At 51.9% G+C, this 27,906-nt stretch overlaps 12 protein-coding genes across 12 annotated transcripts; 8 read left to right on the top strand and 4 right to left on the bottom strand.

The window, feature by feature from the left end:
* Positions 1-505: 505 nt before the first annotated feature.
* M438DRAFT_336470 (uncharacterized protein) lies at positions 506-2,008 on the bottom strand (the record flags this gene model as incomplete). Its single annotated transcript, XM_029903893.1, has 3 exons — positions 506-752; positions 813-987; positions 1,045-2,008. 3 exons carry the CDS (start codon positions 2,006-2,008, stop codon positions 506-508), a joined length of 1,386 nt encoding a protein of 461 aa, XP_029759316.1.
* Positions 2,009-2,658: 650 nt separating this feature from the next.
* Positions 2,659-3,162, top strand: M438DRAFT_276329 (uncharacterized protein; the record flags this gene model as incomplete). Its single annotated transcript, XM_029900844.1, has 1 exon — positions 2,659-3,162. One exon carries the CDS (start codon positions 2,659-2,661, stop codon positions 3,160-3,162), a length of 504 nt encoding a protein of 167 aa, XP_029759317.1.
* A 112-nt stretch (positions 3,163-3,274) lies between these two features.
* On the bottom strand, positions 3,275-4,716 carry M438DRAFT_356524 (uncharacterized protein; the record flags this gene model as incomplete). The annotated part of the gene is made up of 3 exons (XM_029907107.1): positions 3,275-4,483; positions 4,534-4,601; positions 4,659-4,716. The coding sequence occupies 3 exons, from the start codon at positions 4,714-4,716 to the stop codon at positions 3,275-3,277; spliced, it is 1,335 nt and encodes a 444-aa protein (XP_029759318.1).
* Positions 4,717-5,610: 894 nt separating this feature from the next.
* Positions 5,611-6,387, top strand: M438DRAFT_276578 (uncharacterized protein; the record flags this gene model as incomplete). Its single annotated transcript, XM_029900865.1, has 1 exon — positions 5,611-6,387. A coding segment is annotated over one exon (777 nt), but the record flags the coding sequence as incomplete, so codon positions are not given.
* An 89-nt stretch (positions 6,388-6,476) lies between these two features.
* Positions 6,477-8,465, bottom strand: M438DRAFT_336474 (prolyl-tRNA synthetase; the record flags this gene model as incomplete). Its single annotated transcript, XM_029903894.1, has 3 exons — positions 6,477-7,910; positions 7,994-8,076; positions 8,132-8,465. The coding sequence occupies 3 exons, from the start codon at positions 8,463-8,465 to the stop codon at positions 6,477-6,479; spliced, it is 1,851 nt and encodes a 616-aa protein (XP_029759320.1).
* Positions 8,466-8,639: 174 nt separating this feature from the next.
* On the top strand, positions 8,640-11,380 carry M438DRAFT_299461 (CBF-domain-containing protein; the record flags this gene model as incomplete). Its single annotated transcript, XM_029902023.1, has 2 exons — positions 8,640-8,807; positions 8,861-11,380. The coding sequence occupies exons 1-2, from the start codon at positions 8,679-8,681 to the stop codon at positions 11,375-11,377; spliced, it is 2,646 nt and encodes an 881-aa protein (XP_029759321.1). The 5' UTR covers positions 8,640-8,678.
* A 285-nt stretch (positions 11,381-11,665) lies between these two features.
* On the top strand, positions 11,666-15,473 carry M438DRAFT_276128 (uncharacterized protein; the record flags this gene model as incomplete). Its single annotated transcript, XM_029900835.1, has 4 exons — positions 11,666-14,312; positions 14,361-14,575; positions 14,629-15,356; positions 15,404-15,473. The coding sequence occupies 4 exons, from the start codon at positions 11,666-11,668 to the stop codon at positions 15,471-15,473; spliced, it is 3,660 nt and encodes a 1,219-aa protein (XP_029759322.1).
* Positions 15,474-15,788: 315 nt separating this feature from the next.
* Positions 15,789-17,667, top strand: M438DRAFT_346775 (uncharacterized protein). The gene is made up of 5 exons (XM_029905762.1): positions 15,789-15,815; positions 15,880-16,165; positions 16,216-16,735; positions 16,784-17,187; positions 17,237-17,667. The coding sequence occupies exons 2-5, from the start codon at positions 15,974-15,976 to the stop codon at positions 17,483-17,485; spliced, it is 1,365 nt and encodes a 454-aa protein (XP_029759323.1). The 5' UTR covers positions 15,789-15,815; positions 15,880-15,973; the 3' UTR covers positions 17,486-17,667.
* Positions 17,668-17,861: 194 nt separating this feature from the next.
* Positions 17,862-20,030, top strand: M438DRAFT_276340 (ARM repeat-containing protein; the record flags this gene model as incomplete). The annotated part of the gene is made up of 3 exons (XM_029900846.1): positions 17,862-18,108; positions 18,158-18,518; positions 18,572-20,030. 3 exons carry the CDS (start codon positions 17,862-17,864, stop codon positions 20,028-20,030), a joined length of 2,067 nt encoding a protein of 688 aa, XP_029759324.1.
* A 562-nt stretch (positions 20,031-20,592) lies between these two features.
* Positions 20,593-22,604, top strand: M438DRAFT_346777 (uncharacterized protein). The gene is made up of 4 exons (XM_029905763.1): positions 20,593-20,803; positions 20,856-21,156; positions 21,208-21,797; positions 21,850-22,604. Exons 1-4 carry the CDS (start codon positions 20,657-20,659, stop codon positions 22,333-22,335), a joined length of 1,524 nt encoding a protein of 507 aa, XP_029759325.1. The 5' UTR covers positions 20,593-20,656; the 3' UTR covers positions 22,336-22,604.
* Positions 22,605-23,007: 403 nt separating this feature from the next.
* M438DRAFT_336480 (uncharacterized protein) lies at positions 23,008-24,704 on the bottom strand (the record flags this gene model as incomplete). The annotated part of the gene is made up of 3 exons (XM_029903895.1): positions 23,008-23,106; positions 23,158-23,729; positions 23,834-24,704. 3 exons carry the CDS (start codon positions 24,702-24,704, stop codon positions 23,008-23,010), a joined length of 1,542 nt encoding a protein of 513 aa, XP_029759326.1.
* Positions 24,705-25,763: 1,059 nt separating this feature from the next.
* On the top strand, positions 25,764-27,657 carry M438DRAFT_398122 (S-adenosyl-L-homocysteine hydrolase-like protein). The gene is made up of 2 exons (XM_029909338.1): positions 25,764-26,014; positions 26,074-27,657. Exons 1-2 carry the CDS (start codon positions 25,843-25,845, stop codon positions 27,282-27,284), a joined length of 1,383 nt encoding a protein of 460 aa, XP_029759327.1. The 5' UTR covers positions 25,764-25,842; the 3' UTR covers positions 27,285-27,657.
* The last annotated feature ends 249 nt before the right edge of the window (positions 27,658-27,906 follow it).

The raw sequence follows: 27,906 nt of genomic DNA on the forward strand, positions 1-27,906 counted from the left end.
AGTCCAAGGTACAGTCGCACAAAACACGGATGTCGATGATGCGAAAGTTCTTAAAGAGCGAAGTCTTCCATTTCACTCGTTCGCAATATGATGAGCATAAACATACTCACTAGAAATATTTGTTCCGGCTCCGATACCGCGCCTGATTGTTGAGGTAGTGTGAAGCCCAAGCAAAGCCATACTTCTATCTTGATCGATTAATGCCAAGACGTTGACGAGAAAGGCATGCCAGTTCCAGATGACAGACCCCGTCAAGGTTCCTCTGCACGCTTTGATGCAGGATTAGGAACTCACCGGCGCGAGACGAAACTTCCACAACCCTTAGTTCGGCAGGTGTGAAGTCCACGTGCACAACTGCGGAAGGTAGCCGATGAGGCTGAGATTCCATTCATCTTTGCTGCCCAGGCAGAAGAAGCCAACCACTGGGACGTCCCCTGAGATGATCTCCTACACAACTTCGCATATTATTCTTACATATTGTTACATTGGTATACAAGCATGTTTCTCAGTCGGTCGACTGTTCAGACTGCAGAGGTGTGAACTCTTTCCGAGTCATCTGACTTGCAGTAGTCTGGTAGCGGATATAGAAGCCAGCAAGCACACCTGCTGCCAGGCCCGAAAGATGGCCAGGATAGTCCGTTCTGGTGTTCTTGCCCCTCCAAGCTCTGAGGATTTCGAAACCTGCGATAATACCCAGGACGGTCAGGCCGGTAATGTCGGGGATCTCATAGCCGAGGACAGTCACATTGTTGCTGTGGCACCGGCTGTTAGTGGGACTATCGAGATGAAGAGAGGGTTAGGTAGTCGCTTACTTTGCCCTTATCAAACAGGCTGCAGCCATAGTGCCAATGACGGCAGTAGATGAACCGAAACTGTAGTTCATCCAGCGCTTAGCAAGCACATTGAAGGCCAGAGAGCCATACGTGCCCACAGTACCGCAAGCGAGGTAGACAGCTAGGAAAGTTCCTCTTCCAACATCATCATGCACTGCGTACCAGTTAGCTAGCCTGATTTGGCGATCGAGACGCACATTCCAGGACTTACAAATCCAGCCGAAAGGCCAAAGCATAACAGTGTTTATGAACAAGTGACGAATGCTCTGGTGACTGAACTGTGCGCCGAGAGTTCCAATAGCGAACGGATACGCTGCGGTGACCTGGAAGGTCTTGTTCATTGTCCTCCACAGAGGGGGGATTCTCCAGGCAACGAAGACGGCGAAGTTGATGGCAGTGATGGCTCCGAGAGTAGCAACGGCAGGTGGTACATCTGGGAACATTCTCGCAGAACGCGGAGGAGGGGTGTACGTTTCAGTCAGCATCCAGCAGCCACCAAGCACAGCGAGTAGAACCAAAGCAGAGGGGCCCAATCGTCGAAGAGTAGACAGGTTAGGGATCTTGTTGTCCTTAATTATAGTCGCTTGCTCTTCGTAGTACTTCACCCACGGCTTACGCTCCACAGGCTCCAGCCATGCTTTCTGGGCGGGTTGTGCAAGTGCGATCTCGTCAAATGGACTGAAGATCTTTCCGGGCTCATCTTTCGTGTCAGCTGTCGAGTTCTCATCTCTGGCTTCAGCTTTGAGAGCAGCTACTCGTTCAGCCTTTTGCTGCTTCTTTGCTTCTTCCTTCTTCCGGTCTTCCTCCATCCATCTTGCCTTATTTGCCTTCCTCAGTTTGTCCAAGGCACTCTCTCCGTAGATGTCGGAAGTGCTGGCGCTCGACTGAGTGTCCGGTGCCTGCTCATTGTCGGTACGTTTGTAGATGCCCAATTTCTCGGCGCGAGCCATATATTCCTCCTCGACTCTCATGATCTCTGACTCTGCCCAGATTGCTCCAGCCTCGTTCTCGTCAAAAGATGGGTCCTGGGTTCTGATGTAGTCTAGAGCCTTCTTGGCCATTTCAGAGGAGATGCCCGATTCCTTCGGAAAGTCGACACCAACATCGATGAGACTGCCAGACAGTCTGCGGTAATGCATCAACCTCAGAATATGGTTTCCATCATCACAATGCATATCAGGGCCAAAGATTGTGGTGATCGTGGTTTGATCAAGTTCTCCTGATAATAAAGGAATACCGACCGCTGGATCGTAGTCTCGCCATGTAGGAGCGTGAAGAGCATTATCTCGACGTCTTCGAGTGCCCCGTGAGCCGTCCCGGGTTGTGTCTCGACCTGTCCTTTGCACTGTAGGAGGTGACTTTGAAATGAAGCGACTCCGGGCCGAGAGCTTTGAACAAGCCGAGAAAGAGCGGAGACCAGTGACAACAGCAAATCGACCTCGCAGAAGAGAGTTAGAGAGGTTTTGAGCTTCGGTATGGCCAAGAACAGAAGCCAGAAGAGATGGCGCAAAAGGTGATGTGTATGCGCAACATGATGCCCGCATCACAACCGGGCGTGCATGATTCATGGTTGTCTACTAGCCCTCAATGGTCAAGCAGAAGGGCCAGAGGTACAGACAATGGCAAGTTTTGAAACAGTCGAGGTATAAAAATAATGTCGTCGTCGACGAATGGACCATGATGAGTTGCGGAGTTTCGGTGGTGCTCGGACCACACAGATCGGCGTCATGGTCGTTTGCCTGTCCACGATCGTGCAAGTGATGCACCACTGCCATCTTTTCTAATCTTTCTTTCCTCACCATCCAGGACTCCCTCAGAAACCAACATGTCACACGAAGCACTGCCTATCGATCGGGTGAGATTTGCAGAGGCACTCGAGTCGCTGCCCCTCGACGCGCTGCACTCCAAAGTTGCCGAGCTGCGAAACAACATGAACCACCTCAGATCTTCAAACGAGCAGATGGTGCCGTTCGCCGATGAAGGCGATCAAGGTACGGTTGAACATTCTTCATTCCTAAAGGCGAGGCCTGACACATTCCAAGACTGCAAGGATGCCATGTACGAGAATCTCATTGTCATCAACCGCATGAACGAGCGCATCGAATTGCTTCGAGCCGAAGTCGAAAAGAGAGGCATGAGATGGTCAGAAGCAGAAGTTGAGGATCGCCAGATTAGCGAAAGAATGGTCAACGGGGACTCTACAACACAAACACAACCGACACAATCCCAGAGTGGACACTTGACCGACGACGAGCTCAGGTCGCAGCTTCAAGCTAGACTGGCTCAGCATAGTCATGAAGACCAGGAGGAAGAAGGCCTCCATCTCTGAAATCTTTATTTGGAATTTCCTCTCTTTTCGTACGATACCCTCTATGCACAAGTTCCCCTTCACTTGCGGTCACTTCCAGTTTACCTCTCTTTCGCGATGCATGTTTACCAAACTATTCGAAAGCCGACAAATCCAAGGGTACCGTGCTGCCTCTACCCGCTCGGTACATTTTGGTCACGCCCGAAAACTCTCGTGGCTTGGGAAGCGTCTCATCTGGTTGGAATTTGAAGCGTGTGTCGTCGATCGTGATACGCCCGCCACCACCTCTGCTTCCGCTTGCTCCTTGATATGACTGACTTGGAGACTTGAGAGATGCTCCGTTGCTTAATGTGTACGCTGAGGCATCCATAGTCGATCGCGAGATCGAGCCTGCGTGTGGTCTCGAGGGGGCTACCGAAGGAGGTGGAGACGGTGCTGCCGCTGGCGGAGGGCTTGGGGCCGCAATTGGCGGTCTAGGTGGTGAGGGTGCAGCTGCTGGCGGCAAAGGTGGTGCTGGCGCAGGCGATCTCGGAGGTGTCATAGCTGGCGCTGGCGGGGGAGGTGCAGCAGGTGAAGCTCGACCAAAAGCGTTGCGCGCGGCTGTTTCGGCCAAGGAAGGAGAGCTGTTCATAGGCGGTAGCGGAGCGCTCATTGAAGGAGGTGGGGGTGGCGGTCGAGGAGCCGAGGAAGGTGGCATTGGAGGGGCAGATGGAGGGACGGGCGAAGCGGATGATGGAGGAAGGGGTGGTATGTTGCCTGAGGGTTTGCGCGAGGATGGAGGAGGCATTGGTGGCTTCTTGCCGATTGGAGGCGGTTTTGGCTTTGAAGGAATAGCAGGCGAAGAGCTACTTGTTTGTGGAGCAGGTCGCAGGCCATTCTTGATGGCTGACACGGCAGGATTGGCAAGCGGCGCTGAAGGTGGCGCAGACGGAGGGACTGGAGGGGCCGAACCACTTGGACGAGGGGGAGCGCCAGGTGGTCTAGGAGCAGCAGAAACAGGACGAGAGGGGGCTTCTGAGGCACCCATGTATGATGAATCCGTATCCGCACCTGTTTTGACACCACCAGATTTCCGCAGCTTGGGCATGCCTCCAGCGAAGAGGCCTCCTAGTTGAGGTGGTGCAGTTCCCACGTCGCTCGAAGCACGGTCTCTGTTTGCGCCAGGCGGGGGAGGAGGAGCAGCACCTCCCGGAGGCTTCATCATTCCTGGCACCGGAGGAGCGCCCATGGCGGCAGGGCCAGACGACTTCTTCTCATTTCCCACAATAGGTGCAGAACGATCGTTGATCTGGGTGACTTTCTTGAGCTTCGCACCCTTTGTGATATCTCCTAACAGGGCACCCTGAGATATGATCAGCTTTTGCAGCTTGTAACGTGGACAGCAAGACATACTCTGCCTTGGGCGACGGCTGCAGGTGGCCTGTTCGGCATTCCGCCAGGAGGGGGAGGAGGTGGTGGCCCTGAGCAATGGATCAGCACAAGTCCTGGGAGTATCTTCTAGAAGTCGATATGTTTACCTCCCGAGAATCCCGGCATTGGAGGGGGCGGAGGAGGCGGTGGAGGAGGGGGCGGCATTGTAGCGGTCCTAGGCACCTGGAGTTGACAGAGTGGACGGGCGCGTGACGGGAGGCAGCGGGTAAGAAGTCGCGCCGGCGAGATCAGAGTCCAGTAGCAAATGGAAGCGAGTTGTGGTAGTTATGTAGACGATTGGAGAGAGGCGTCAATGTGCCTGATAGTGAGAGGTTGAGATATAGTCGAGTTGGGGTTTGGTAGAAGGTGGAAATGTGTCGATGATGGCTGAGCAACCTTGAAGCCCGCCGGCGTCGTCACTCGACAAAGGCTCCCGGCTGATCGAGCCGACTGGAACGATGGATTAGATAAGATTCTTCACCTGCCTGACACACTAGGTAAGGTAGACTCTCCATCGTCCTCTCTGGGCCATTGATTGCCATGACGATACAAGCAAAAATGAAAGCCTTCACCCCGTCGCGTACTGCATTCGCATGTCAAGTCTGTAGTCAATCAAGCACGCGACAAGTAGCAGCACCATGGTTCACGATAAATCGCCTGGCGCAACAATCTCGTACCCTTTCCTCCAACTTTACACACAACCAAAACCGTCCTAGACATACGCAATCCACTCCTGGCTCAAGTCAACAACCACGCAGATGGCTGGCAACCGCTTCCAGTCTCGCCCCAGTAGCAGATGCAGCTCTCCCTGCATCTCAATTGTCGCAAAAAGAGCTATCCGACTTCAATACACGCATCGACGAGCTTGCCAGACATGTCCTTGATCACCCCGCCGTACCAGACGAGGACGCTGTCCAACGAGCTCTGAGGGAATATCTGTCCATAGCCCGAAAGCTCGTCGATGCCAAAGACTCGCCACAGAAACCGACAACATCGCAAGCAGAAAATACGGCTACCTCTGCTCTGCTCAGCAATCTCAACTCTCCTGACAAGTCCTCAATCACAAGGCTTCGTGTCATCGAAGCCCTCACCACAAAAGCTTTCGACATGCTCATCTACCGCCCCGTCTTCATCACCCCCGCTATCCTCAAATCCTACGTCGAACTGCAATGCCTCCTACAACGTCCAGAGTCCTTCCCCGCCGTCTTCACGCTATACCGCGAGAAGCCTGTACCGCGCCCATCAAAGTCTGGTGTCATTGCTTTTGATGAGACCAACCCTAACAAAGTGTCTGCCTCCGTGCCTCCAGCAGTGGCTGACTTGGCCATCGATGCTGCAATTGAGAGCCGCGATCTGAGCCTCGCCCTAGGCACTATTGACGCAACATATTGCACAACTGCCTACAAGCGTTCCAAGTTTTTGCGCAGTGCTCTTTTCCCTTTGACTGGTTTCTTGTTGACACCGCCTGCTGCTTACACGCTCGCAACCCGTTTCAGTGACTATCAGAGCACTATGGATCCTGCAATGGCTACGAATATCGCCATGGCTGGCATCATGACGTATACCATGGCTGTTGGCACTGTTGGTTATGTTGCTCTGACCACAGCCAACGACCAAATGGTTAGAGTCACCTGGTCCATGGGTGTACCGTTGTGGGAACGCTGGGTTCGTGAAGAGGAGCGCGGTGCCATCGACAAGATTTCACAAGCTTGGGGTTTCGCTAGCAAAGACAAATGGGGAGAGGAAGAAGGCGAGGAATGGGATTATCTCAAGGAGTTCTGTGGCCTCCGTGGCATGATGTTGGATCGTGTAGAATTGATGGATGGCATGGAGTAGAGAATCTCAAAAGAGTTTGGATGCGCATGATGTTTGTACAAAGTGGACACTACTACTACACTATACCCGATCTTGTATTACAACACCTTCTACAGCTGCTGCAGCAACTTTTGAATCTTCTGCTCCAGGGTGCTTGAGGCTTCAAGACTGCATTGAACTTCCTCTTTGATGCCCAGTCTGCGGCATTGTACCTCGGCCTTGCCTTCGGCCTTCCAAGAACGACCCAGCACGACGATGAGGGGGTAGCCGACTAGATCAGCATCGTTCAGCTTCCAGCCAATTGATTTCTGGCGGTCGTCGATGACTGTGTCGGCCACGGAGTTGAGCTTTCGTGCCACATCCTCCGCATCCGACTCGTTGCCTTTGCCAGGGATCACAACGGCCTGGAAGGGTGCGATTGCTGCAGGCCAGTTCAAACCCTTGGTATCCGACAACATTGACGCAATCGCTCCAACAAGACGCGATACACCGATGCCGTGACAACCCATCTCAATCGTCACACGACGGTCGTTGCTGTCGACAAATGTTGCCTCGAGTGGCTTGCTGTATCGTGTGCCCAGGTGGAATGTATGTCCGACTTCAATGGCACGGTCGACCTTGACCTTACCATCACCGCACTTTTGACATGGGTCGCCTGTCAGTGTGCGCGTGAGCTGCATGGTCTTGTTGTCCTTTCTTGGTCGGAGCTGAAATTGTATGCTGCTGAATGCGCCGCCGGCTTTGAGTACTTCGCGAGGCATCAACTTTTGCTGTATCTCTGCTCTCTTGGCTCCCGCATCGCCGCCCAAAGGTAGGCGTTCGTCATTGATTTCAATGATCTGAGCGTCAGGGCGAGAGCCGTCTTCTTGCCTCGGGTTGGTTTTGTCCCAGATCTCGATTGGGTTCTCTACAGACAGGTCGATGTCTGGAACCAAAGCTTTGATGACGTTCGGGTTGACCTCATTTTTAACTTCGTCCCCTGAGGGCTGTTGGGAAGTGTTGGGGAACCATGCCATGACCAGGTTCTTTCTGTCCTTGGTGATTCCGATCCAGCGTTGCAGATGCTTCTTGTGCTCAACGGATACTTGCTCCGATTGATCTACTGATGTAATGGCAAGTTCGTCGTTGATCGTGTAGTCACATGAGCCGCAGCTAATAACGTTGTCTTCGCCCTTTGCCGAGACGAAATGGTATTCGTGGCTCAGAGTGCCACCAATGTTTCCAGAGTCTGCTTCGGCCACAAGGTATGGCAATCTGAGTTCATCCAGGAATGCTCTGTATGCTAGGCGAACTTCTTCGTACGTTTCTCTGGCTTGTTGCTCAGTGATGTCGAATGTGTAAAGGTCTTTCATGGTAAACTCTCGACCGCGGAGAAGACCCTGTCGTGGACGTGCCTCGTCTCTGAATTTACGACCAATCTGATACAAGCGAAGCGGGAGGTCTTTGTAGGACTGTACTGTACTGGCAACTAGAGATGTAATTTCTTCCTCGTGGGTTGGTGAAAGCAAGAACTTTGCATCTTTTCTGTCGTGGAAGCCGAACAACTTGAAACGGTGAGCAATCTGGTCGTCTAGAGGTGCAAGGAAGAGCATAAAGGTAGGAACGAGAGATAGGACATTACACTTACTTCGCCGCCATGGCCTACAAATCTGCCAGTCTTCTTCCAAAGCTCTTCCGATGATATGGTAGAAAGTGACACTTTAGCAGCACCTACATGTGTCTCAGCCAATCGCACCTACCTCTCGTAAAACAGCCATTTCCATACCTATAGTTTCCATGTGTTTATCAATCAGGCCTTCAAGCTTTTGCTGTACGCGATTGCCTAGTGGCAGCATGTGGAAGATGCCCGCGTGGGCTTGTCGCACATAGCCAGCCCTGATGAGCAACTCATGAGATTCGTCTTTGGCATCTCGAGCTCGCTCTGCACCAACGGTAGGAATCCAGAAGCGAGACAATCGTTGTACACTGCTTGATGAGTGTCTGAGTCCATGTAATGGTTTCAATGACCGTTGGAGAGCATGGCGAGAGAGGAGGTTATTTTCGCGACCAGCAACCCTAAGCAGAGGCGCGCATCTCACAATCTGAGCGTGAGAGTACATCCGCAGCTGCTACAGGATGTATGTTTGACGAGGGAAATGATTGATGTTGTCAGAGGATGATGGTGAATGGAGATGGAAGACTCCCCGGACGTCGGGGATAAGACGCGGAGTTTGACGGGGAAATTTTCTTGGTCGGCGCATGTGAGAGACGTGAGAGTCCATCGTGTTTTTCCTTGCAGAAAAACATAACATTTTTCGGCGAAGCATACAAAGATGGGTGTTACTAGGAAGCGCTCTGCCTCAGAGGCCCGAGGCGGCAATGCGCGCCCGGAGAAGTCCTACCCGAAGAAGGAGTATCCCAAGAAAGAAGGTGGTGAACAAAAGGCAAAGAAGACCGCTTTGGTATGCGACCTGCAAAGCTGCTTTTCGGACCATCGTTTCTAATCAACACCCAGATTTTCGATCCTAGACCAGACTGGTATGCAACTGCTTTGTCCGAATTGCCCGTGTCCACATCCGCCCAACCGCCGTCGCAGAGACTGGTCGAAGAAATCCACGACTACGCATACACCCTGCTCGAATCCGAGAACACAAGCTATGCTGCAAACAACAACTCAGCCTCGTCCTCGCACAAGTTTTTGTCGACAATCATGGCTTCCGGTACTCTCGAGGATAAAATCTCAGCCTTGACCCTGCTGGTCCAGGAGTCGCCGCTGCACAACACAAAGGCTTTCGAGACATTGCTTGGTCTGGCAAAGAAGAAGAGCAGAAATCAGGCCCTTATGGCTGTTGCTGCCATCAAGGATTTGCTCGGCCAGGGTGACGTCCTCCCTGGAGACCGCAAGCTGCGCGCTTTCACGAAACAGCCAGCTTTGGCCAAGATTGTAGAGGAGCATCACACTGTCTGGAGAGTTGGAAGCCCCTTGCCCAATGGCCTCGAAAAGACTCATCTCATCTACTGGGCCTTCGAGGACTGGTTGAAGAAGCAGTACTTCGAACTTCTCAAGATTCTGGAGAGTTGGTGTGGTGATGAGGTTGAATACGCAAGAAGCAGAGCAATCACATACGTCTGGGAGCTGTTGAGGGACAAGCCTGAACAAGAGGAGAACCTTTTGAGGTTGTTGGTCAACAAGCTCGGAGACAAGGACAAGAAGATCGCGTCTCGCACATCATATCTCTTGCTTCAACTGGAGAACACACACCCGGCCATGAAGGGGATTATCGTGAACGCCATCGAAACCGAATCGCTCTTCCGTCCTGGACAAGCCGCTCACGCAAAGTACTACTCCATCATCACTTTGAACCAGACAATCTTGAGTGTCAAGGAACCGGAAGTTGCTAACAAGCTCCTCGATATCTACTTCGGACTTTTCATTCAATTCTTGAAGCCTAGATCGCATGCTAAGGCCAAGGCCCAAAAGGTCCAAGGTGGTGGTGGAAAGGGTGGTAAGATGGCGGCAAAGAAGGCAAAGGCTTTGGAACAGGCCGATGCTGCTGACAGCGAGCTCAACGAGAAGATGGTTACAGCAGTCTTGACTGGTGTCAACCGCGCCTTCCCCTTCGCCAAAACAGATGACCCTACCTTCGAACAGCATCTCGACACCATCTTCCGTGTCACACACTCTTCCAACTTCAACACCAGTATCCAGGCTCTGATGCTCATTCAACAAATCTCTGCCACCAAGCACTTCTCCGCCGACAGATTCTACCGCACCCTTTACGAATCGCTCCTCGATCCCCGTCTCATCACTTCTTCCAAGCAGATCATGTACCTCAACCTTCTCTACAAGTCGCTCAAGTCAGACGTCAACGTCAAGCGTGTACAGGCTTTCGTAAAGCGCTTGTTACAGACCATCACCCTGCACGAAGCACCTTTCGTGTGTGGTGTCCTGTATCTGGTTAGCGAGCTTGAGGCTACATTCCCTACCATCAGGAACATGATTCGCGAGCCCGAAGCCGATCCCGAGGACGAGGAGGAACACTTTGTCGATGCGCCAGAAGACGGCGAGTCCAGACCTGAGGAATCGACAAAAGAAGCCGCGACCCCCGCAGTTCGATACGATGCACGAAAGAGAAATCCGGAACACAGCAATGCCGATCGCAGCGCACTCTGGGAGGTGTTGCCTCTGCTTTCTCATTTCCACCCCTCTGTAGCAATCTTCGCCGAAGCATTAGTAAACCAGACAACACTGCCGCCCAAGCCAGACCCCACCAAGCATACGTTGATGCACTTCCTGGACCGGTTCGTCTACCGCAATGCCAAAACCAAGGGATCCACAACGACGCGTGGAGCGTCCATCATGCAGCCTATGTCAGGATCAAATGCTGCTGACGTGCTCATCAAGGACCGCGCGGACCCCACTCACCGCATCCCTCTCAACTCGGACGCCTTCTGGAAGAAGAAGGTCGAGGACATCGCAGCTGACGAGGTCTTCTTCCACGATTACTTCACCAAGGTCAACAATGCCAAGCCCACTAAGAAGGATAAGAAGAAGCAGAAGGATGCCGCCGACAGCGATGCAGAAAGCGATGCCGACGAAGACGAGATCTGGAAGGCTCTCGTTGAATCGAGGCCCGAGATCGAGGGAGACGATGACGACGACGATGATGACCTTGACATGGAAGACCTTGAGGAAGGTTACTCGGACAGTGAAGGTGATGATGGTGTCGAGATTGGCGAGTTCGCCGAAGACGACATGGACGAGGCAGATCTGGGAGAAGACATGGACGAGGATTTGGAAGACGATGGCTTCGAAGGGTTGGAGAGTGGAGACGAAGACGCCATGCTTGGCGACGACGAGGATCTACCATCCGACTTCGAGGGTCTGGGAGATGATAAGGAAGAAGAGGACACGAAGAAAGACGAAGCGGACAACAAGAAGAAAAAGAAGAGAAAGCTCAAGCACCTGCCGACATTCGCATCGATGGACGATTATGCCAAGTTGCTGGGTGCAGACGACGAGGATATGTAGACGTAGGATTGTTTATACCATTATACTGCCTGTCTCAGAAGGCATAATCGATGTCATCAAACAATGGCTCCCAGCTGTGCCCGTGCTGTGCCTAAAGACGAGCGGGATGATATAGACAAATAGACTTTGGCGCACGCTGCGCCATGACGACGGCTTGGACGGGAGGAGTGCGGCGGCGCACGTTGCAGATCCGGGGATTCGGAGGCCTTGGGTGTTCAATGATTTGGGCAAGTGCGGGTTGTCAACAGTGGACAACTGACGGCCTACACAGCATGAATCGGTAGCGACATGGGCCTGGAGAAGAAGGATGTGATCACGGCCGGATTTGCGGCGCTCGTCTCGTGGTTGCTGCTCACGCACTGGGTGCCGTCGTTTCGCTGGATTCCCTACGCCTTTGTTGCGGGCTGTCTCGCAACCCTCATCGCCCTCGTATTGCTCGTCTTGACTGCCTCCAAGGGCTCGAATCATCGTTACAACCATGCGACTACCCTCGTACCCCCGGCGTTTATTACTCCAGCACTATGGAACCAAGAGAAAGCCGCCTTGAAGACGCGTTCACGATACGACAAGACACCCATCTATCCCTCCTCGGCAAAGGTCTCCCTAAGCATCGACGGTCTGCTGGACTTTGTTCTTCGGGACTTCATCACCGTGTGGTACAAGAATATCAGCCCACGCCCGCTGTTTCAAAATGAGGTGGATCGCGCCATCAGGCAGGTTCTGGATAACGTTCGTAAGAGGACTGCACAACTGGACATGGTCGAACTTGCTGTCGCAAGGATCGTCCCTATCTTGACCAACCACATGCGCGATTTCTACAACGCTGAGCGTCTGGTTAGAGGCAAGAACCTGTCTCGCGACATGACCGAGTCAGAAGAGCTGGATCTCGCTATCGCCGCCAAATTCAGAGACGGCAAGCTTCACCCTGCTGCCGCTCTGGCCTTCTCCGACACGAAGCTCCTGCAGCAGACGCACCTGCGACGTATAGTCGCAAAGATACTGCCGCTTGTCATGCCCGATTATATGAAGAGTAGTGCCGCTGTGTCCGCTCTGGTCAAAGAAATTGTTGCATGTGCTGTTTTGACCCCTGTGGTATTGATGCTCTCTGATCCGGACTTCTTCAACCAACTCATCGAGAATTCTGGACGTACCATGCTGCAAGATCGCAAATCGGTTCGCAAACTTAGAGCTGCTCTAGATGAACATGCTGTACCAGCCCCCCAGCATCCCAAGTCAGTACAATTTCCACGTCTCAGACCGGGCGACAATGAGAGGCAATTCGAAAGATTTATTCGCGCAACTCGAAATTGTGCCACCCTATCAGATGCTAGGCGTTTTCGAAGCGAGATCACTAGCCAAGTTCGAAAAGCTACCTCAGGTTCTGATCAAGACCCTGTTTATCTTCGCCGATTGGAAACTGGACGACGTATACTGGATCAGAAGATCGCACACTTTACTGCGAATGGTACCTCAAGGCCGAAATTGACAGTGAAAGCATCTGCCTCTAGTGTTGAGCATTCTTCCAAGTTGAGCCAAGCTTCTCTAGGCGAAGTACTGCACAGTGCTTCGGGCCTTTCCTATTTTATGGAATACATGGACAGGAAGAGCAGTATGCGTTTGGTACAATTCTGGATTGTCGTTGATGGCTTTCGCAACCCTCTGGAAGCTGACAACGATGAACCAGAGCAAGAGCTTCCGCACGATACTCCCTGGAGTGCCTCGGACAGAATGGATCTCGAGCAAATGTATGAAGCTTATCTCACTAAACCTGAGCTCGGTGTTCCCGACCACGACAGACAGGCTGTGAGAGACTTTTTGAGAGCTGGCAGTTCGGCAGATGCTCGACTCTACGTTTCTGCCCGGCGTGCTGTGCTCCGAGCGCAAACCTCTGCATTTGAAGAGATGAAGGATCAGCACTTCGATAGCTTCAGAAAGTCAGACTTGTTCTACAAGTGGCTCGCCACGGAAGAAAGTTCAATCATGTCTGCTACCTCGGAAGGATATCCCGAGCTGTCAAGATCACTGTCAGTTGGCGGCGAAAGAGATCGACCGTCTCACCGGGAAGCCCGATCGGTAGCTGTACTTTCCCCCAAGTCGCCTCGTGCCCCTGAGCTCAGAAGACCGGCTATGTCATCCAGTGATCTGAAGAGTTTTATCAAGCCAAGCGTTATTGCTAGCCCGGTGCGACAGTCTATGGACGGTTCGAGACCACGGCCTCTCTTTGATGACGATGTTGAGGATGAGCGTATGACTCGATCTGTATCTGCTCTCAGTAGCATGGATCTAGAGAACGACGTAGATCATACCGTGGATGACTCTGCTCAGGTAGTGGATGCTATGCAAGCCGCTCTTAACCAAATCATGGATGAGCCAGACAACAGTTCCATCTTCTCTGCCGAGAATACCGCAGCAAATAATGATTCGCCGCGAGCTTCCTTGGACTTAACAAGGCCTACCTTGGTTCAAACGAGGTCAAAGCCTAGTATAGCCTCTCTCGGATTGGTGGGAGCTCCATCAAGCAAAGGAGTCTTCGCTGACGATTTGTTTGGAGAAGAGGAGAAGTTCGCCGAAGACGAGAAAGAGGATTCTGATCTGGCAGACAAGGGACTTGACGATGATATCCACGAAGCTGCACCTGGTGATCTCGGACTTACTGAAGCCATTGACACTCTCAATGCTGACATCGATCGCTTGACTGCTCAAGATGCCATTCTTGATTCTCTGACGAAGAAGGCCGAGTTGACCAATAACGCAGCTGAGTTGAGAATCCTCCGTAAATCCAAGCAAAGTCTGGCGCGAGAGATACATCGCAAAGAGATGCAAAAACAGCAGTACACAATCCAGGAAAGCGATAACAGCCTGTACGGGAGAGCAGCAGTCAACATCAAATCAATCATGGTTGGGAGAGAGGAAGATGGTCATGAATTCGCACTTTGTAAGTACATCTTCCATAGGAAGAGGGGTTAACACTAACGAGAGAAAGATGTCATAGAAGTCCGACGTCAAGCAGGCGATCAAATGCCTGCTGCCGTCTGGATGGTGACGAGACGATACAGCGAATTCCATGAGCTAAACAAGCGTTTGAGAGCGAGATTCCCTGCTGTTAGAAACCTCGAGTTTCCTCGCCGGCAGACACTCTTCACGTTGCAAAAAGATTTTTTGCAGAAGCGACGGGTGATCCTAGAGAAGTATCTCAAGGTATGTAGACCAGCGTGGACAAACATATCCTAGACGACGCTGACCATCTGCAGGCTCTGCTCTTGATTCCGGCTATCTGCCGTAGTCGAGAACTCCGTGCTTTCTTGTCACAGTCAAGGATCACATCCGGCGCTAATGGCAGCCAGATTGACGAGAAAGACTTTGTGACAAGAATTTACAACTCGGTCACAGATGGCATGGAAGAGTTCTTGGGCAACATTCCAGTACTCGATCAGCTATCTGTCGCTGGTCAGAATCTGATCTCGGCAGCAACTGCTCAGATGAGTGGGGTGCCATTGAACCCCAATGCTCCCGAATTCTCATCGGACCCTGCGTCTGCAGCAGAAGCCGAAGCGGAAATCAATGCTTTCGAGGACAGAGAAGCCGAGCCGTTTGTCAAACCGATCTGTGATATCTTCTTGGAGATTTTTGAGCTGCAAAAAGGTACCAGCTGGTTACGAGGACGTGCTGTAGTAGTTGTTCTGCATCAGCTTCTGGGTGGCACAATCGAACGAAAGGTTAGAGATGCAGCGAAAGGATTTGGTCAAGAAGATTCAGTGATACGATACATTGATCTAGTCAAGAACATCATGTGGCCCGAAGGTCAGATGAAGCAGGGAGGAGTGCCGCGCACAGCTGCACAAAAGGCGCAAAGCCAGAAAGAAGCAGGACTTTTGCTTGCGACATTGGTACCGGACTTAGCTGGTAGTGTAGTGGGTAGGCAAAATGCCCAAGCAGCGAGTCGAAAGGTGTTTGCCATGTTGAACAATCAACGTCTGAAGTAAGCCTTCTTGTCTAGTTTTCAAGATATTTGCTGACAACAAATAGTACGCATTTAGTGTTCACATTGCTAGATGAGCTCATAACTACCGTTTTCCCTGAGGCGGCGATTCGATAAAATACCATAATAATACACACTCACGAGCTACGCGATTCGTCTCTGAAGTTGTGACGGCCATCAGACTCAATGGATCCAGACCCTTCTAGGATTCTCTGTACTTTGCAATAAGATAGGATTCATGTGAGGAAGGAAGCTTTCACGAATCTGAAGTAATTGGAAAGTACGGATCACGACATAATCCTGGTCGAAGCCTACCTACCTCGATGGATGCGTACTTCTAATCACACATTATCTTAAGTGATGCGTGCATATCACTGTCGGAAAGTTCGATCGCCTCGACGAATCGTTTGTCTCGTTTGAGTGCAGTTTGCGGGATGGTTTCCAGTGGTTCGGAAGGTTCTGTCGTCGCTTAGTCGTCGAGCCGGTCGTGACTGCCATACAAAACCCACGAACGCAGACTTACTTGCTTCCTTCCTCGTCTTCTTTCCTTGTTTTACAAGCAGCCTTTTCAACCCAGTCGATCTTGCTTGGCTTCATCTTAGAGCTAGACTCTCAACATGAACCCTCGCGCACCCCACTACAAGTTCCACGCACCTGCCAGTGGCAGCAGCAATGGCGCAGATCTCGCAACTGTATTTGGCAGCTTGCGCACCAATTTCGTGCCAGCCACTGTCCCAGCCTCCGACACTGTGAGCAGCCCTCGCGACAATCTCTCACTGGTCAAGTTTGAGTCCAACACAGGCTATGATGCAAGCAAATGCCCATGGTGGATATCATAGCTCTTGCTGACTTTTCGTAGGATCAAGAGTTCCTCAAACTTGCACGCGCCGAGCGTCAGGCGCACAGCGATCTCATGATGCACAGCAAGCTTCTACGTCTGGAAGCCCAGGTTGGCGAGCTGATGTCTCAGCGCGCAGCAACCGAAAAGAAGCAAGCTGAGAGTGACGAGATCAACAAGGACCTGCGTAGCGAAGTTGTCAATTTGAAGGGCCAGATCAGATCTCACCATGACAAGCTTGAGATCTGCAAGAGACTCGCCGACGAACGCGCCAGACATGCACGCGAGCTCGACCAACGTCTGGAGACAATCGCTAGCATGATGGAGCCGAGATTCCAACACCAAGAGACGCGCATCAACAGAGTCGAGAGCATTGTGCGCACTTCTGAGTCCTCTGTGACCTCTCAGATCAAGCAGCACATTGCCCAGCTTCAGTTCAACGACAAGTGTCTTGCTGGAGCCGAACAGAAGACTGGCGACACGGTCATCTCGAAGGGCTATGACGGCTCCAAGCCTCAGACCAACGGTACCGCCCTTCAATGTAAGTCACCGTGTAATGTTTACGATGGTCACTGCTGACGACTCGTAGTCCCTCAGGCGGACAGCCCCATCAACAAGCTCGAGCAGGCCCATGGAACACACGAGAAGTACCTCAAGACTGTCGGCGAAGCTCTCGTTGCCCACCAGACCGGCATCGACGTAGCCAACGGCAAGATCAACATCCTTGAGTCCAAGATCGAGGTCCTCGAAAGCGGCAGTTCCAAGTCCAGTGGTCAGCAACAGGTCGAGAATGGCTTGTTCAAGATGCACCCGACTTCAGCTGCTATCATTCAGATGCAATCACAAATCGACCACCTGACCAAGGACATCAGCCACAAGCGCATCGGTGCTGAGAACCCCAAGAGCGGTGACTCGAGTGCCAACGATACCGAGAGACTTCTGATCCAGATGGATGAGACTCGTGCCCAGATTTGTGAGATGGAAGAGCGACTGGTAAGGTTTCGAGAGCAACCATATCGTGTTCATGACTAATGTCGCATAGAGCTCTCTGACCGAGGCGCAGCGTCTAGTGGACGAGTGTGGAATGGCGAGCAAGCTGAGACTGGAGATCATGTTCTACCAGCTCACCAAGGAACTTCTCGGCAAGTGTGAGCCTGAAGATGTCGAGTATGGTTTGGACGAGGACCGCACGTTCATTCTTAGACAGCGTGTCCTTGAGCGTCTCTCTATTGAGAACCAGGTCCAGCTCGAGTTCCTGCGTCTCAAAGAGTCGCAGCAGATGCCCCGCTAGATGTATCAGCAAGAGAAAACAACCGGATCGAGGCACTTGCGAATGGAGTGCACGTTGATAGCGCATAAGAGACGGAAATGGAGGTTTATGGAAGGCACGGCAGATGGTTGAACAAGGCGGTCTTCAGATAGAATAGCAGTAGATATCGAGGATCAATAAGCTCTCCCAGTATGACGCATTCGAGACCCAAGGTGAGAAAAGTTCGAATATTGGGTGAGCAAATTGGAAGAGGTGATGAAGAAAAGGGTAATGCGGAGATGTGGAGCTAATCTCCGTGGCAGAAAAAGGCGGTCTAGATAATAATCCAAGCCATGCGCTTTTTTGCCAGGCTTGAGACGCTCACGCAGGACATTTGCACAGTACACAATTCAACAAAATGGCCGGAATCAAACGCAAGGAAGCACCCAAGGCCGTCGCTGCCGTCCGATCTGGATCAGAGAAGAAGCAAAAGCTGGCCTCGACGGGCTCTTCCAAGAAGAAGGCTGCCCCAGTCATGGAGCCCACCCCCGAATCAGAAACAAGCGAGGATGAAGACGAGGACGAACTGGATGAGGAGGAAGACGCCATGTCTGGTGTAGAGCTAAATGGTGGAAACGGCGATTCAGACGACAAGAAGATCAGGAGTGCGTAACAGACAAACATAACCAAGGACTTGGCTGACATGCAATGTAGCTGGACAATCGTCAGCAGAAGCACATGCCGCCCAGCGCGTTCTAGCAAAGGAGCGCAAAGCCGCCAAACCGAACGCAGACATCATCGGCCGTAGCAAGAAGATTTGGGAGAGACTGCGCAGAAAGTCACATGTGCCTACCGAAGAGCGCAAGGCTCTGGTCGGCGAGCTGTTCGAGATCATCACTGGAAGAGTGCGCGACTTTGTCTTCAAGCACGACAGTGTGCGTGTCATCCAATGCGCCCTCAAGTACGCCAACATGCAACAAAGAAAGCAAATCGTCACCGAATTGCGCACCGACATGCGCGAGCTGGCCGAGAGCAAGTACGGCAAGTTCTTGGTCGCCAAGATGGTTGTCGAAGGGTGAGTCACAGTCCTCTCCATCCCAGTCTTTCTCAGCTAACACGATCTCGCAGTGATGCTGAGATTCGCAACATGGTCGTTCCTCAGTTTTACGGTCACGTTCGTCGTCTGATCAACCACCCCGAAGCCGCCTGGATCGTCGACGACATTTACCGACAGGTCGCAACCTCTTCACAAAAAGCTCTTATGCTCCGCGAATGGTACGGCGCCGAATATGCCATCTTCGGCAAGACCAAGGCCGCTCAAGGTCAGACCGAAGAGAAAGTCACAGCCGACCTCAAGACTATTTTGGAAGAGAGCCCCGAGAAGAAGAAGCCCATGATGCAATACCTCCAGCAACTCATCAACCAGCTGGTCCAGAAGAAGATGACTGGCTTTACCATGTTGCACGACGCTATGCTTCAGTACTTCCTCAACACAACTCCTGGCACTCCCGAGGCTTCTGAGTTCCTCGAGCTGCTCAAATCGGATCTGGACGAAGAGAATGGTGGCGATCTCCTCAAAAACTTGGCTTTCACAAAGAACGGCAGTCGTGTCGTATGCCTGGCTCTTGGTTACGGAACTGCAAAGGACCGCAAGCTTATTCTTCGTGTTTACAAGGATGCCGTGGAAATGATGGCTCTCGACCCTAACGCACACACTGTCTTGCTTGCTGCTATGGACACTGTCGACGACACGAAGATGACCGCCAAGGCTCTCTTCCCTGAGCTGTTGGGCGAGAACATCAAGGACGAGGCCGAACGTGAGAACCGCCTTGTTGACCTCATCTCTCATTTGACTGCCCGTATCCCGCTACTTTACCCTCTTGCTGGACAAGCCAAGTGGCTGGTTTCCGACGTTCAAAAGACCATTATCGCCGAAGTGCACTCCGTGCGTGAGGTCACCTCCAAGAAGAACCCCGAAATCCGTCGCCAAGAATTGATCGCATACATGTCGCCGTATCTACTACCCATCATTGAATCCCGCGCCGCTGACCTCGCCAGTGTTGGTTTTGGTTGCCAATACATCAGTGAGGTCCTCCTGGAAGCCCAGGGAGACAAGAAGGCAGCTTCTGAGGCTGTCGTAGCCCTCGCCGAGGGTGATGTGACTTCTGAAGGTCACATTGCACAGAGCGCAGCTGGTGGCAAGATGCTGAGAGCGCTAGTCAGCGGCGGCAAGTTCGATTTTGAGTCCAAGACAGTCAAATTGGTCGAGCCCCGCCTTGGTTTCGGCGATTTGCTGTTCAAGACACTCAAGGGCAAGTTCGTCGACTGGGCCACAAGTCCTTCAAGTTTTGTTGTTTTACAAATGCTCGAGAGCGAGGATGTCAGCGCCGCAAACAAGAAGGCTGTTCGCGAGGAACTAGCCAAGGGCAAGAAGACGCTGGAGAAGGCGGCCAAGGGCGAGAACGCTGCCTCCAAGAAGGCACCCGTGGAGACCGATGATTCACAAAATAAGAAGAAGAAGAAGACAAGCGAGGGGCCGAAGGGCAACGCAGGCGCAAAGATTCTGCTCGAGAAGCTCAGCAAATGAGTGTGGGTATATTTTTCATGTGTTGCTATGTACCCCTTCGGAGGCTTGCCTCAAATACCCAGCAGTGTTTTCCTTTCTCAACATCAGCATTATTGTATTGACTTCAATCTCAATTTCACCTCGAGCTCTAGTCGAACACATTGCGTCTCGCTCCAAACATAGATGAGAACTTGTTGGGCACTACGCATCTGACAAGTAATTGCATACACGACAAGCTTCACTTCTTAAAGGCAACTTTCATCGACAAATGCTGCGAATTGACATCGAACTTGCTACAAAAGCACCATCGTGCCATGCTGCACTTCGTTGATATCGTCTTCAACACAACTCGTTGTCCTCGTCATCGTCGTCAAACTCTATCATATTCACACTGGTGGTGATTTTGTTTCCAGAAGTCAAGTGATTCAAGGAAGGTACACTTCACTCCTCTTCCAAGCTTCACTCTTCACTCACACTTTCCCCGATCTCCCTTACCCTCCTCTTATAAACACCTCTCCCAATCGCTTCCTTCCCTCTCTCTCTTTCTATCCCTCGATTGTTTCTTTCCCTCTCTCATCCATCGTACTGTTTACACTCTTGCATTTACTTTTGGATATCGCCCATCACCTTGGTCGTTCTTACTCACAATGCCACGAAGTCTCAGGTCTACAACGGGCAGATCTCGGTTGCAACCCAAACCTAAGATGCAGCCCCAAACGAAGATTCATGCTCATGCTCACACTCGTACATCTGCTCATCGCTACGCCCGTACTTTCGAGATCCTGCCCGTCGAGGTGCGTTATTCTATCGTATTGTTCAATGTCACATGCTGAATAAATCCCACAGATCAGGCAACTCATCGCAGACCATTTCGAAGACGACAAAGATGTGGCATCCTACAGACTCATTTGCAAATCAACCAACTATTCTATCGATGAAGACGAAGGCTCATTCTGGCGCACACAATTTCTGAACTCCTACGACCCTCCCGAGAGCGTGCCAGAAGGATATCGTTCCACCGTCAACGAATGGTTCAAACAGCAATACCAATCTCGCAAGCGAGCCGAGGGCCAGAAATTCGTTTTCGACAGTGGAAACAGTGAAGAGGAGGCCAACTGTCTCGTCTTGTTCAAGGATCTGCTCATCGGTGCGTGTGAAAGAATGGACATACCGACCATGTTACTGATATTTCAACCAGACACCTTCAACACTAGCGTCTGCAAGGCAAAGAAGCAGTCTGTTCACTCTCCGAACATGGATCGTATCGAAAGAATCGCCAAAGCCAAGGGCCTGCTAGACTGCGTCCTCCGCCGACCTACCACTCGAGCCAACAAGTCTCCAACAAACCCTGTCCTTCTCGCCATACAGCTCATCCTCACCCACCTATCCTTGACTGCCCCATTGAGCTCGAAGATGGCTAAAGTCTGGGGCTTCCCCGATACGCAGGCCGTGGTGTATTTGCCGAACTCGAGTCGCCCCATTTTCAAAGGACCTACCTGTCAGGAGGTTGACATTGATTGGACACTGCATGTTGCCAGCTTCTTCAGAAACTACCTGCTGAGCAAGCAGGAGCCCACTCACATACACTATGAGAACCTAGACAGATTTGAGCGTCCACAAGGCTGGACTAAGCCACTGTCGACCAGTCCGCTGAAGCTAGGCAAGCACTGGAAAGGCACTTACGCATACGTTGATCACGACGAGATTGCTCAGATACGGTCTGGCTTTCACGAAGATTATCCAGTTCAAGACCACATGTGTGGTGAGGATACTGCCGAAACCTTCCAGGTAAGTCCTTTGACTGACCGCTTCGTTGTCCGTCAACATCTAACCCTTGCAGGACCTCCGCCTCGGTTTTCCCAAAGGTCAGCTCGAGTTCTGGCCGGACATCTTTGAACACATTCTCAAGTCTCGCGCCAAGATCGAGTACCGCACACCCACCACGCGCGCTCAGAAACGCGCCACTGGCCCTGACGCCCTACCCGAAGGTGAACCTGTCTCGTTCTGTTTCAAAGGTGGCGGCGAGGACGCCAGCGAGAAGTTCCAGGCATCAGGTTGGTTCAATCCCTTGCCGCCTCAGCACGGGATTCCTGGATGGCACCGTATGACCATGATGAAATACTACATTGATGAGTCTAGCGGTCAGCCAGATCTCGACTCTCTGTGGGCATACGAGGGTGTTGTCTTGCCTGGAGGTATGGTCATGCTCGGACGCTGGTGGAGCCCTACCTTCGACGACGGACCCGAGTACTCAGGCCCCTTCATCTTCTGGAACGTTGACGCCAGCATGCCCGCCATTGCCGATGACACTCAAACCACTGGATAGGCTCAGAGATCATCTTGGGATAAGTACCCGACAGCATGATCAAAACATAGCAAAATCAGATGGAGACCCAACACGATCTTTACGACTACATGACATATTCTTATTCTCCCGGAAAGGCCAAAAGGCTACCGCGGTATTTATTCTCTTTCAGGATGCTCACTCTCCCTTGGGTTCATCGACACTCAGGAGGAAAGGAGGAATTGTGGTTACCGCAGACTCTTTCCAGCATTTGCGTTGTATTCTTATAGTTGTTCACCATAAGAAAGCCCGCAGCCAGCCAGATAGTCAACCAATGATCAATGGGTAATTCTTAATTCGATTAGTTCTCCTCCCTCCGCATGTGCTGAAGCTTGACAATACTACTTACTCTCCGATATCCACGGAGGCCTTTGAGTTGCCAGTATCGATCAAGGAAAGCAGCTGCTTTGGTCCCTCTTGGTGGCCACGCCTGCAACTTCGGAAAATTTCATGTATTTTGACAGCTGCAACCTCCGGATCACAAAGAGATGGAATGACTGTAGACAGGAAGAGGGCGTGTCGAGTGGGCGCAAAGATCCAAGCGTGCAACAGGCAAAGACTGAAATGATGAACATACTGCATTGTAGCAACCTGAATGAGTGACCCTACCGTTTGTGAGACGTTCGTTGAAGCAAAACCGAGTTCTACAACAGTCTAGCCATCGAGAACTTGCAACCTGTGCTGCAAAGAAGGCACATTTACGATGATGGCGGCGCTGCTGTACTTGGTCGTCATGTTTGCCTCGTTCCCATACTGCCAATACGTCAGTTATTCTTCAAGCAAGGAAATGCATCAGAAACTTACTGCCAAATACGCCATCTCCAATTGCAAGTCTCTAGGGCGCCTGATCCACTTGACGTGTCCAAGGCGCGTCCATCCAGGCAGTCCCTGGTTTATATCGCTGCGCTCTATCATGCTGTCCAAGACCTGCATCGACTCAAATCCAGATCGATAGAAGACGTTCTTTTCGAATGGATCCTCTTCGCTGTCATCCATGTCCTTGCCGTCAGAATATTCCTCAAAATTGTCCAGCTCGTCGCTAAAGTCCATGATGCGTATAAATTCGAATCCGAGACCTGATGCCAGTAATGCTTCGTAGAGCATCATGTCTGCTCCTTTGAGAGTTTCGGGCATACTACGGTGTAAGGTATCGTGGGTGTATGGATAAGCGTGGGCGAGACCAATTGCCATTCTGCCACCTGATGGCATGAACGAACGCGATCCGGGCAGATTCATCAGAGGTCGAAATATGGGTAGATTGATAGCATCCAGGCTGTGTTTTGTTCCAGCAAGGAGTCCGCTGCCACGTGAGGCGTAGAGATTGTAGGTTAGAGTGATGCGGTGGCCGGCGGTGACTTCTTGTACTTCATGTGAACCTAGGGTGCAGGAGGTGGGTCAGCATGCATGAGCTCTTGTCCTGGAACGTACTGTGCTTTTCGACAGCCTCTAATCATGAGATGCGACACTGGGGAATACATACAGTCAGAGTAGAAAGCTGCCCATTGGATTGAAGGTTGCTGACCTCCCGGGGAAGAAGCTGACCAGTCGAACTGGACAGTGTTACCCTGGTGCGAAACTGACAAGACGCCGCCTTCAAACTCAGAAGGCAGGCAGACAACAAGGCTGCCAATCTGCGTCTCGCTTCTAGGAGTATCGACATGGGCTCTGAATCTGCCCGAGGGTCCACTGTAGACATTGAGCTTATAGAGTTCGGCTCTGATGCCCATACCAGTAGTACTTTTGATCTTGCGTTCTATCTCGCGCTGCTTGGCACGATCTTCAATCAAGACTTGTGCGAGTATGTCCAACATGAACATGTCGTCGCGTTGAAGTTTCTGTTGCAGAACCCGACCAAGCTCGCGCTGGTATCTCTGCTCATAAGCACGCATGATGGTGAGGAGATCCTCATTCGAGCGAGAAGTTATGATCTTTGTCAGTGTCATTGTGTCCACACCCGTGTAGTTCTCGGTTGCAACAAACAGAGCTCTAACATCTTCTGCGAGCTGTGCAGACAGAACCTCCGTACCATGGGCCGGCCTTTTGGCTATCTCATGTTTGACTGAAGGCATGAGGAGCTGAGTAACAATGTCGATGATTCCCGTCTCATAAGGACAAAAGCTTGAGCAAAACTCAGTGATGTCAAGTTTAGTCGCTTTACGGTACTGCTCATCGAATACATCTCTGCCTTCAAAGCCAAATGAGGCAGGCTCGCAAGTACTGATCAGGTTGAGAAAGGCCGGATCGCTGGTAGTCTCTGTTGGTAGGCTCAAAATCTGACCACGGCCCGATGGTCCATAGCGTATGGTGACTGGCTTAGTCCTGATGGTCTGGTTGAACGCTTGAGTTGGCATATTGCTGCTAGTATGCTCAGAAGGGCTCGACGTGTTGAGTATGATTGGTATAGTTCCGCCACAGGCAAAGGTGCTCTTGCTGTCAGATTCTCCTAGAGCAGACGCAAAAGCTTCAAGTAAGTGATTTTCAGACATCTGTGCTGCTATCCGATGATTTGATGATGTCCGTTTTCCTGGTACACCACGAACAGTTATACCGACAGTTGAAGCCTTGCAGAGCCCCAGTTTCCTAGCCAGTGTCGCCCCAAGCATCATCCCTGCGCTAAACTTCAGGCAGCACGTCGCACAAACGCGTCCCTCGAAGGCAGCAACAGTCGCACCTCAAGAGATGGGTTGTCATAGGAAGAGATAGTTGATAGCAATTCCAAACTGCTTCGATCCGGCGTTGCGCCGCAGCGATCCATCAGGAGCTCAAAATCAACGGCAATACAAGCGCTCCGGTCGTGCTTGTGCCTAGCTGTTTCAATTTGTGCATTATACAGCCACCTAACTCGAGAATTGCATGTCAAATCGATCAGATACACCCCAATCCTCTGAACGACCGGACCAATTTCTGCCTGTCTACTGCGTATGACCTTGATGGAAACCCATGTGCTAGCCATCAAAACCTCGGGGGAAAATGTTTGGATAGCTGGACATTGATCTTCTTACACGTCAAACAGTTCATCACAATGAGGACACGGTTGCGAAGAAAAAGAAAGGTTGAAGAATTAAAGATGAATGGAAGACGTCAAGACCACGCAGATGAATGGCTGGTCCACGACGGACGAAGGAGCTTGCCCCACTGTGGAAGCTCGCTGTCGTTGAGACGTTTGTGAAAAAGTCGGACGGTCCAAACCTCTCTACTCACCCATTCTGGAAAGATGAGGCGTGAACAATACGAGCACCGACCTCCCTACGCAACGTGCTTTAGCTGAAGACCCTTTGTCGAGCTGGGGGCAGAAAGATTGGAGGCGGTGAAGATCCAACAATTTACGGCAATTGGAGAGATTGAGTGAGGGGTGTGGGCCCATTTTTGTTGGCTGCTTTCTGGCGCGCATTCAGAGCGACTACTTACTTGCTGCTCCCCTTCCTTCCTTTCTCCTTCACACATCTCTCTTTCCCTCCACCTCCCACCCCTCTTTTCTATACCATCAATATGAGTGCCCCCGCCCAGAAGTTCAAGGTCGCCGACCTCAGCTTGGCCGCTTTCGGTCGTCGCGAGATCGAGCTCGCCGAGCACGAGATGCCCGGTCTCATGGCCACCAGAGAGAAGTACGCCGCTGAGCAGCCTCTTGCTGGTGCCCGTATCGCCGGTTGCTTGCACATGAGTAAGTCCCTAGAGCTTTACCATGGGAAAGCTGAATTGAAGCTGACTTGTCCGTCACAGCCATCCAGACTGCTGTCCTCATCGAGACCCTCAAGGCCCTCGGTGCCGAGCTCACCTGGTCTTCCTGCAACATCTTCTCCACCCAGGACCACGCCGCTGCTGCTATCGCCGCTGGCGGTACCCCCGTCTTCGCCTGGAAGGGTGAGACCGAGGAGGAGTACGAATGGTGCCTCGAGCAGCAGCTCAAGTCTTTCCCCTCGGGCAAGTCTCTCAACTTGATCCTCGACGACGGTGGTGACCTTACTGCCCTTGTCCACAAGAAGTACCCCGAGATGCTCAAGGACTGCTACGGTGTCTCTGAGGAGACCACCACTGGTGTCCACCACCTCTACAAGATGCTCAAGAACAAGGGTCTCCTCGTTCCCGCCATCAACGTCAACGACTCCGTCACCAAGAGCAAGTTCGACAACCTTTACGGCTGCCGTGAGTCGCTCGTCGACGGTATCAAGCGTGCCACCGATGTCATGATTGCCGGTAAGGTTGCCGTTGTCGCTGGTTTCGGTGATGTCGGTAAGGGTTGCGCCCAGGCTCTCCACGCCATGGGTGCTCGCGTCCTCGTTACTGAGATCGACCCCATCAACGCCCTCCAGGCTGCCGTCTCCGGCTACCAGGTCACCACCATGGAGAAGGCCGCTTCCGTCGGTCAGATCTTCGTCACCACCACTGGCTGCCGTGACATCCTTGTTGGCAAGCACTTCGAGGCCATGCCCGAGAACGCCATTGTCTGCAACATCGGCCACTTCGACATTGAGATCGACGTTGCCTGGTTGAAGAAGAACGCCACCTCGGTCCAGAACATCAAGCCCCAGGTTGACCGTTTCCTCATGCCTTCCGGCCGTCACATCATCCTCCTCGCCGAGGGTCGTCTTGTCAACCTTGGCTGTGCCACCGGTCACTCTTCCTTCGTCATGTCCTGCTCCTTCGCCAATCAGGTCCTTGCCCAGATCATGCTGTACAAGGCCGGTGACGAGGCTTTCGGCAAGAAGTACGTCGAGTTCGCCCGCGCCAACGAGGGTGAGGGTGTCGGTGACCTCAAGAACGGTGTCATGCCCGTCGGTGTCTACGTCCTCCCCAAGATCCTCGACGAGCAGGTCGCTCTTCTCCACCTCGAGCACGTCAACGCCGAGCTCTCCACCCTCACTGACGTCCAGGCCGACTACCTTGGTCTCCCCGTCGAGGGTCCCTTCAAGAGCGACATGTACAGATACTAGATATCTTGCTGTTTCTCTTCTCTCCAGCATTTCCCGTTTCACTTTCTGCATAGCATGGAGGCTGTTGTCATACAGTTCTCCCTGATATTCTTTTGTTTTTCTACAGCTTTTTATGGCAGCAAAAAGAGGGTGCTAATGATTCAACATGTGCAATGATACCAGGCGGGGCAATACAAAAAGGGGCGATGTGATGGAACCAAACTCGACTTTATTCTCTTTCTTGGTCCTCAACGGCTAGCAAGAAGGGACCGAACCCAAAGGCGATGGTGTCTGGCGTTTTTCTCATATCTCTCACATCACCATTCAACCCTTTTTAGAAGGATGGAACCCGCATTTCAACTGCGTGGTCAAAATCAAAATTTCGAAGATCCAGATCTGGATGACTACAAACCCAATTTCTCGTGTCTACAAATATGATTCTCTCCGTGTCAAGTCGTGCCGTTAAACGCATCAATAGTCGTATGCTCATAACCTCTTCCCTTTCAAGCGCTGACATGGTCGTGAAAAGGTATACTGTAGCCCTCTTTGCAATGACCGCTCTTGCTCTTCACGTTTAGATCTCTCTTGTTATTTGCACTGTTTTCTCTCTTTGCTTGAATCATGATTGATTGACAGCAGGACA

Source organism: Aureobasidium pullulans (assembly GCF_000721785.1).
Source record: "Aureobasidium pullulans EXF-150 unplaced genomic scaffold scaffold_12, whole genome shotgun sequence".
NCBI lineage: Eukaryota > Fungi > Ascomycota > Dothideomycetes > Dothideales > Saccotheciaceae > Aureobasidium > Aureobasidium pullulans.

Coding starts and splice junctions, on each gene's coding strand:
- M438DRAFT_346775 (XM_029905762.1), top strand. CDS start 15,974: ATGAACCCTCGCGCACCCCACTACAAGTTCCACGCACCTGCCAGTGGC. Junction 16,166..16,215: donor AGTCCAACACAGGCTATGAT/GCAAGCAAATGC, acceptor GACTTTTCGTAG/GATCAAGAGTTCCTCAAACT. Junction 16,736..16,783: donor CAACGGTACCGCCCTTCAAT/GTAAGTCACCGT, acceptor GACGACTCGTAG/TCCCTCAGGCGGACAGCCCC.
- M438DRAFT_346777 (XM_029905763.1), top strand. CDS start 20,657: ATGCCACGAAGTCTCAGGTCTACAACGGGCAGATCTCGGTTGCAACCC. Junction 20,804..20,855: donor TCGAGATCCTGCCCGTCGAG/GTGCGTTATTCT, acceptor TAAATCCCACAG/ATCAGGCAACTCATCGCAGA. Junction 21,798..21,849: donor ATACTGCCGAAACCTTCCAG/GTAAGTCCTTTG, acceptor TAACCCTTGCAG/GACCTCCGCCTCGGTTTTCC.
- M438DRAFT_398122 (XM_029909338.1), top strand. CDS start 25,843: ATGAGTGCCCCCGCCCAGAAGTTCAAGGTCGCCGACCTCAGCTTGGCC. Junction 26,015..26,073: donor CGCCGGTTGCTTGCACATGA/GTAAGTCCCTAG, acceptor TGTCCGTCACAG/CCATCCAGACTGCTGTCCTC.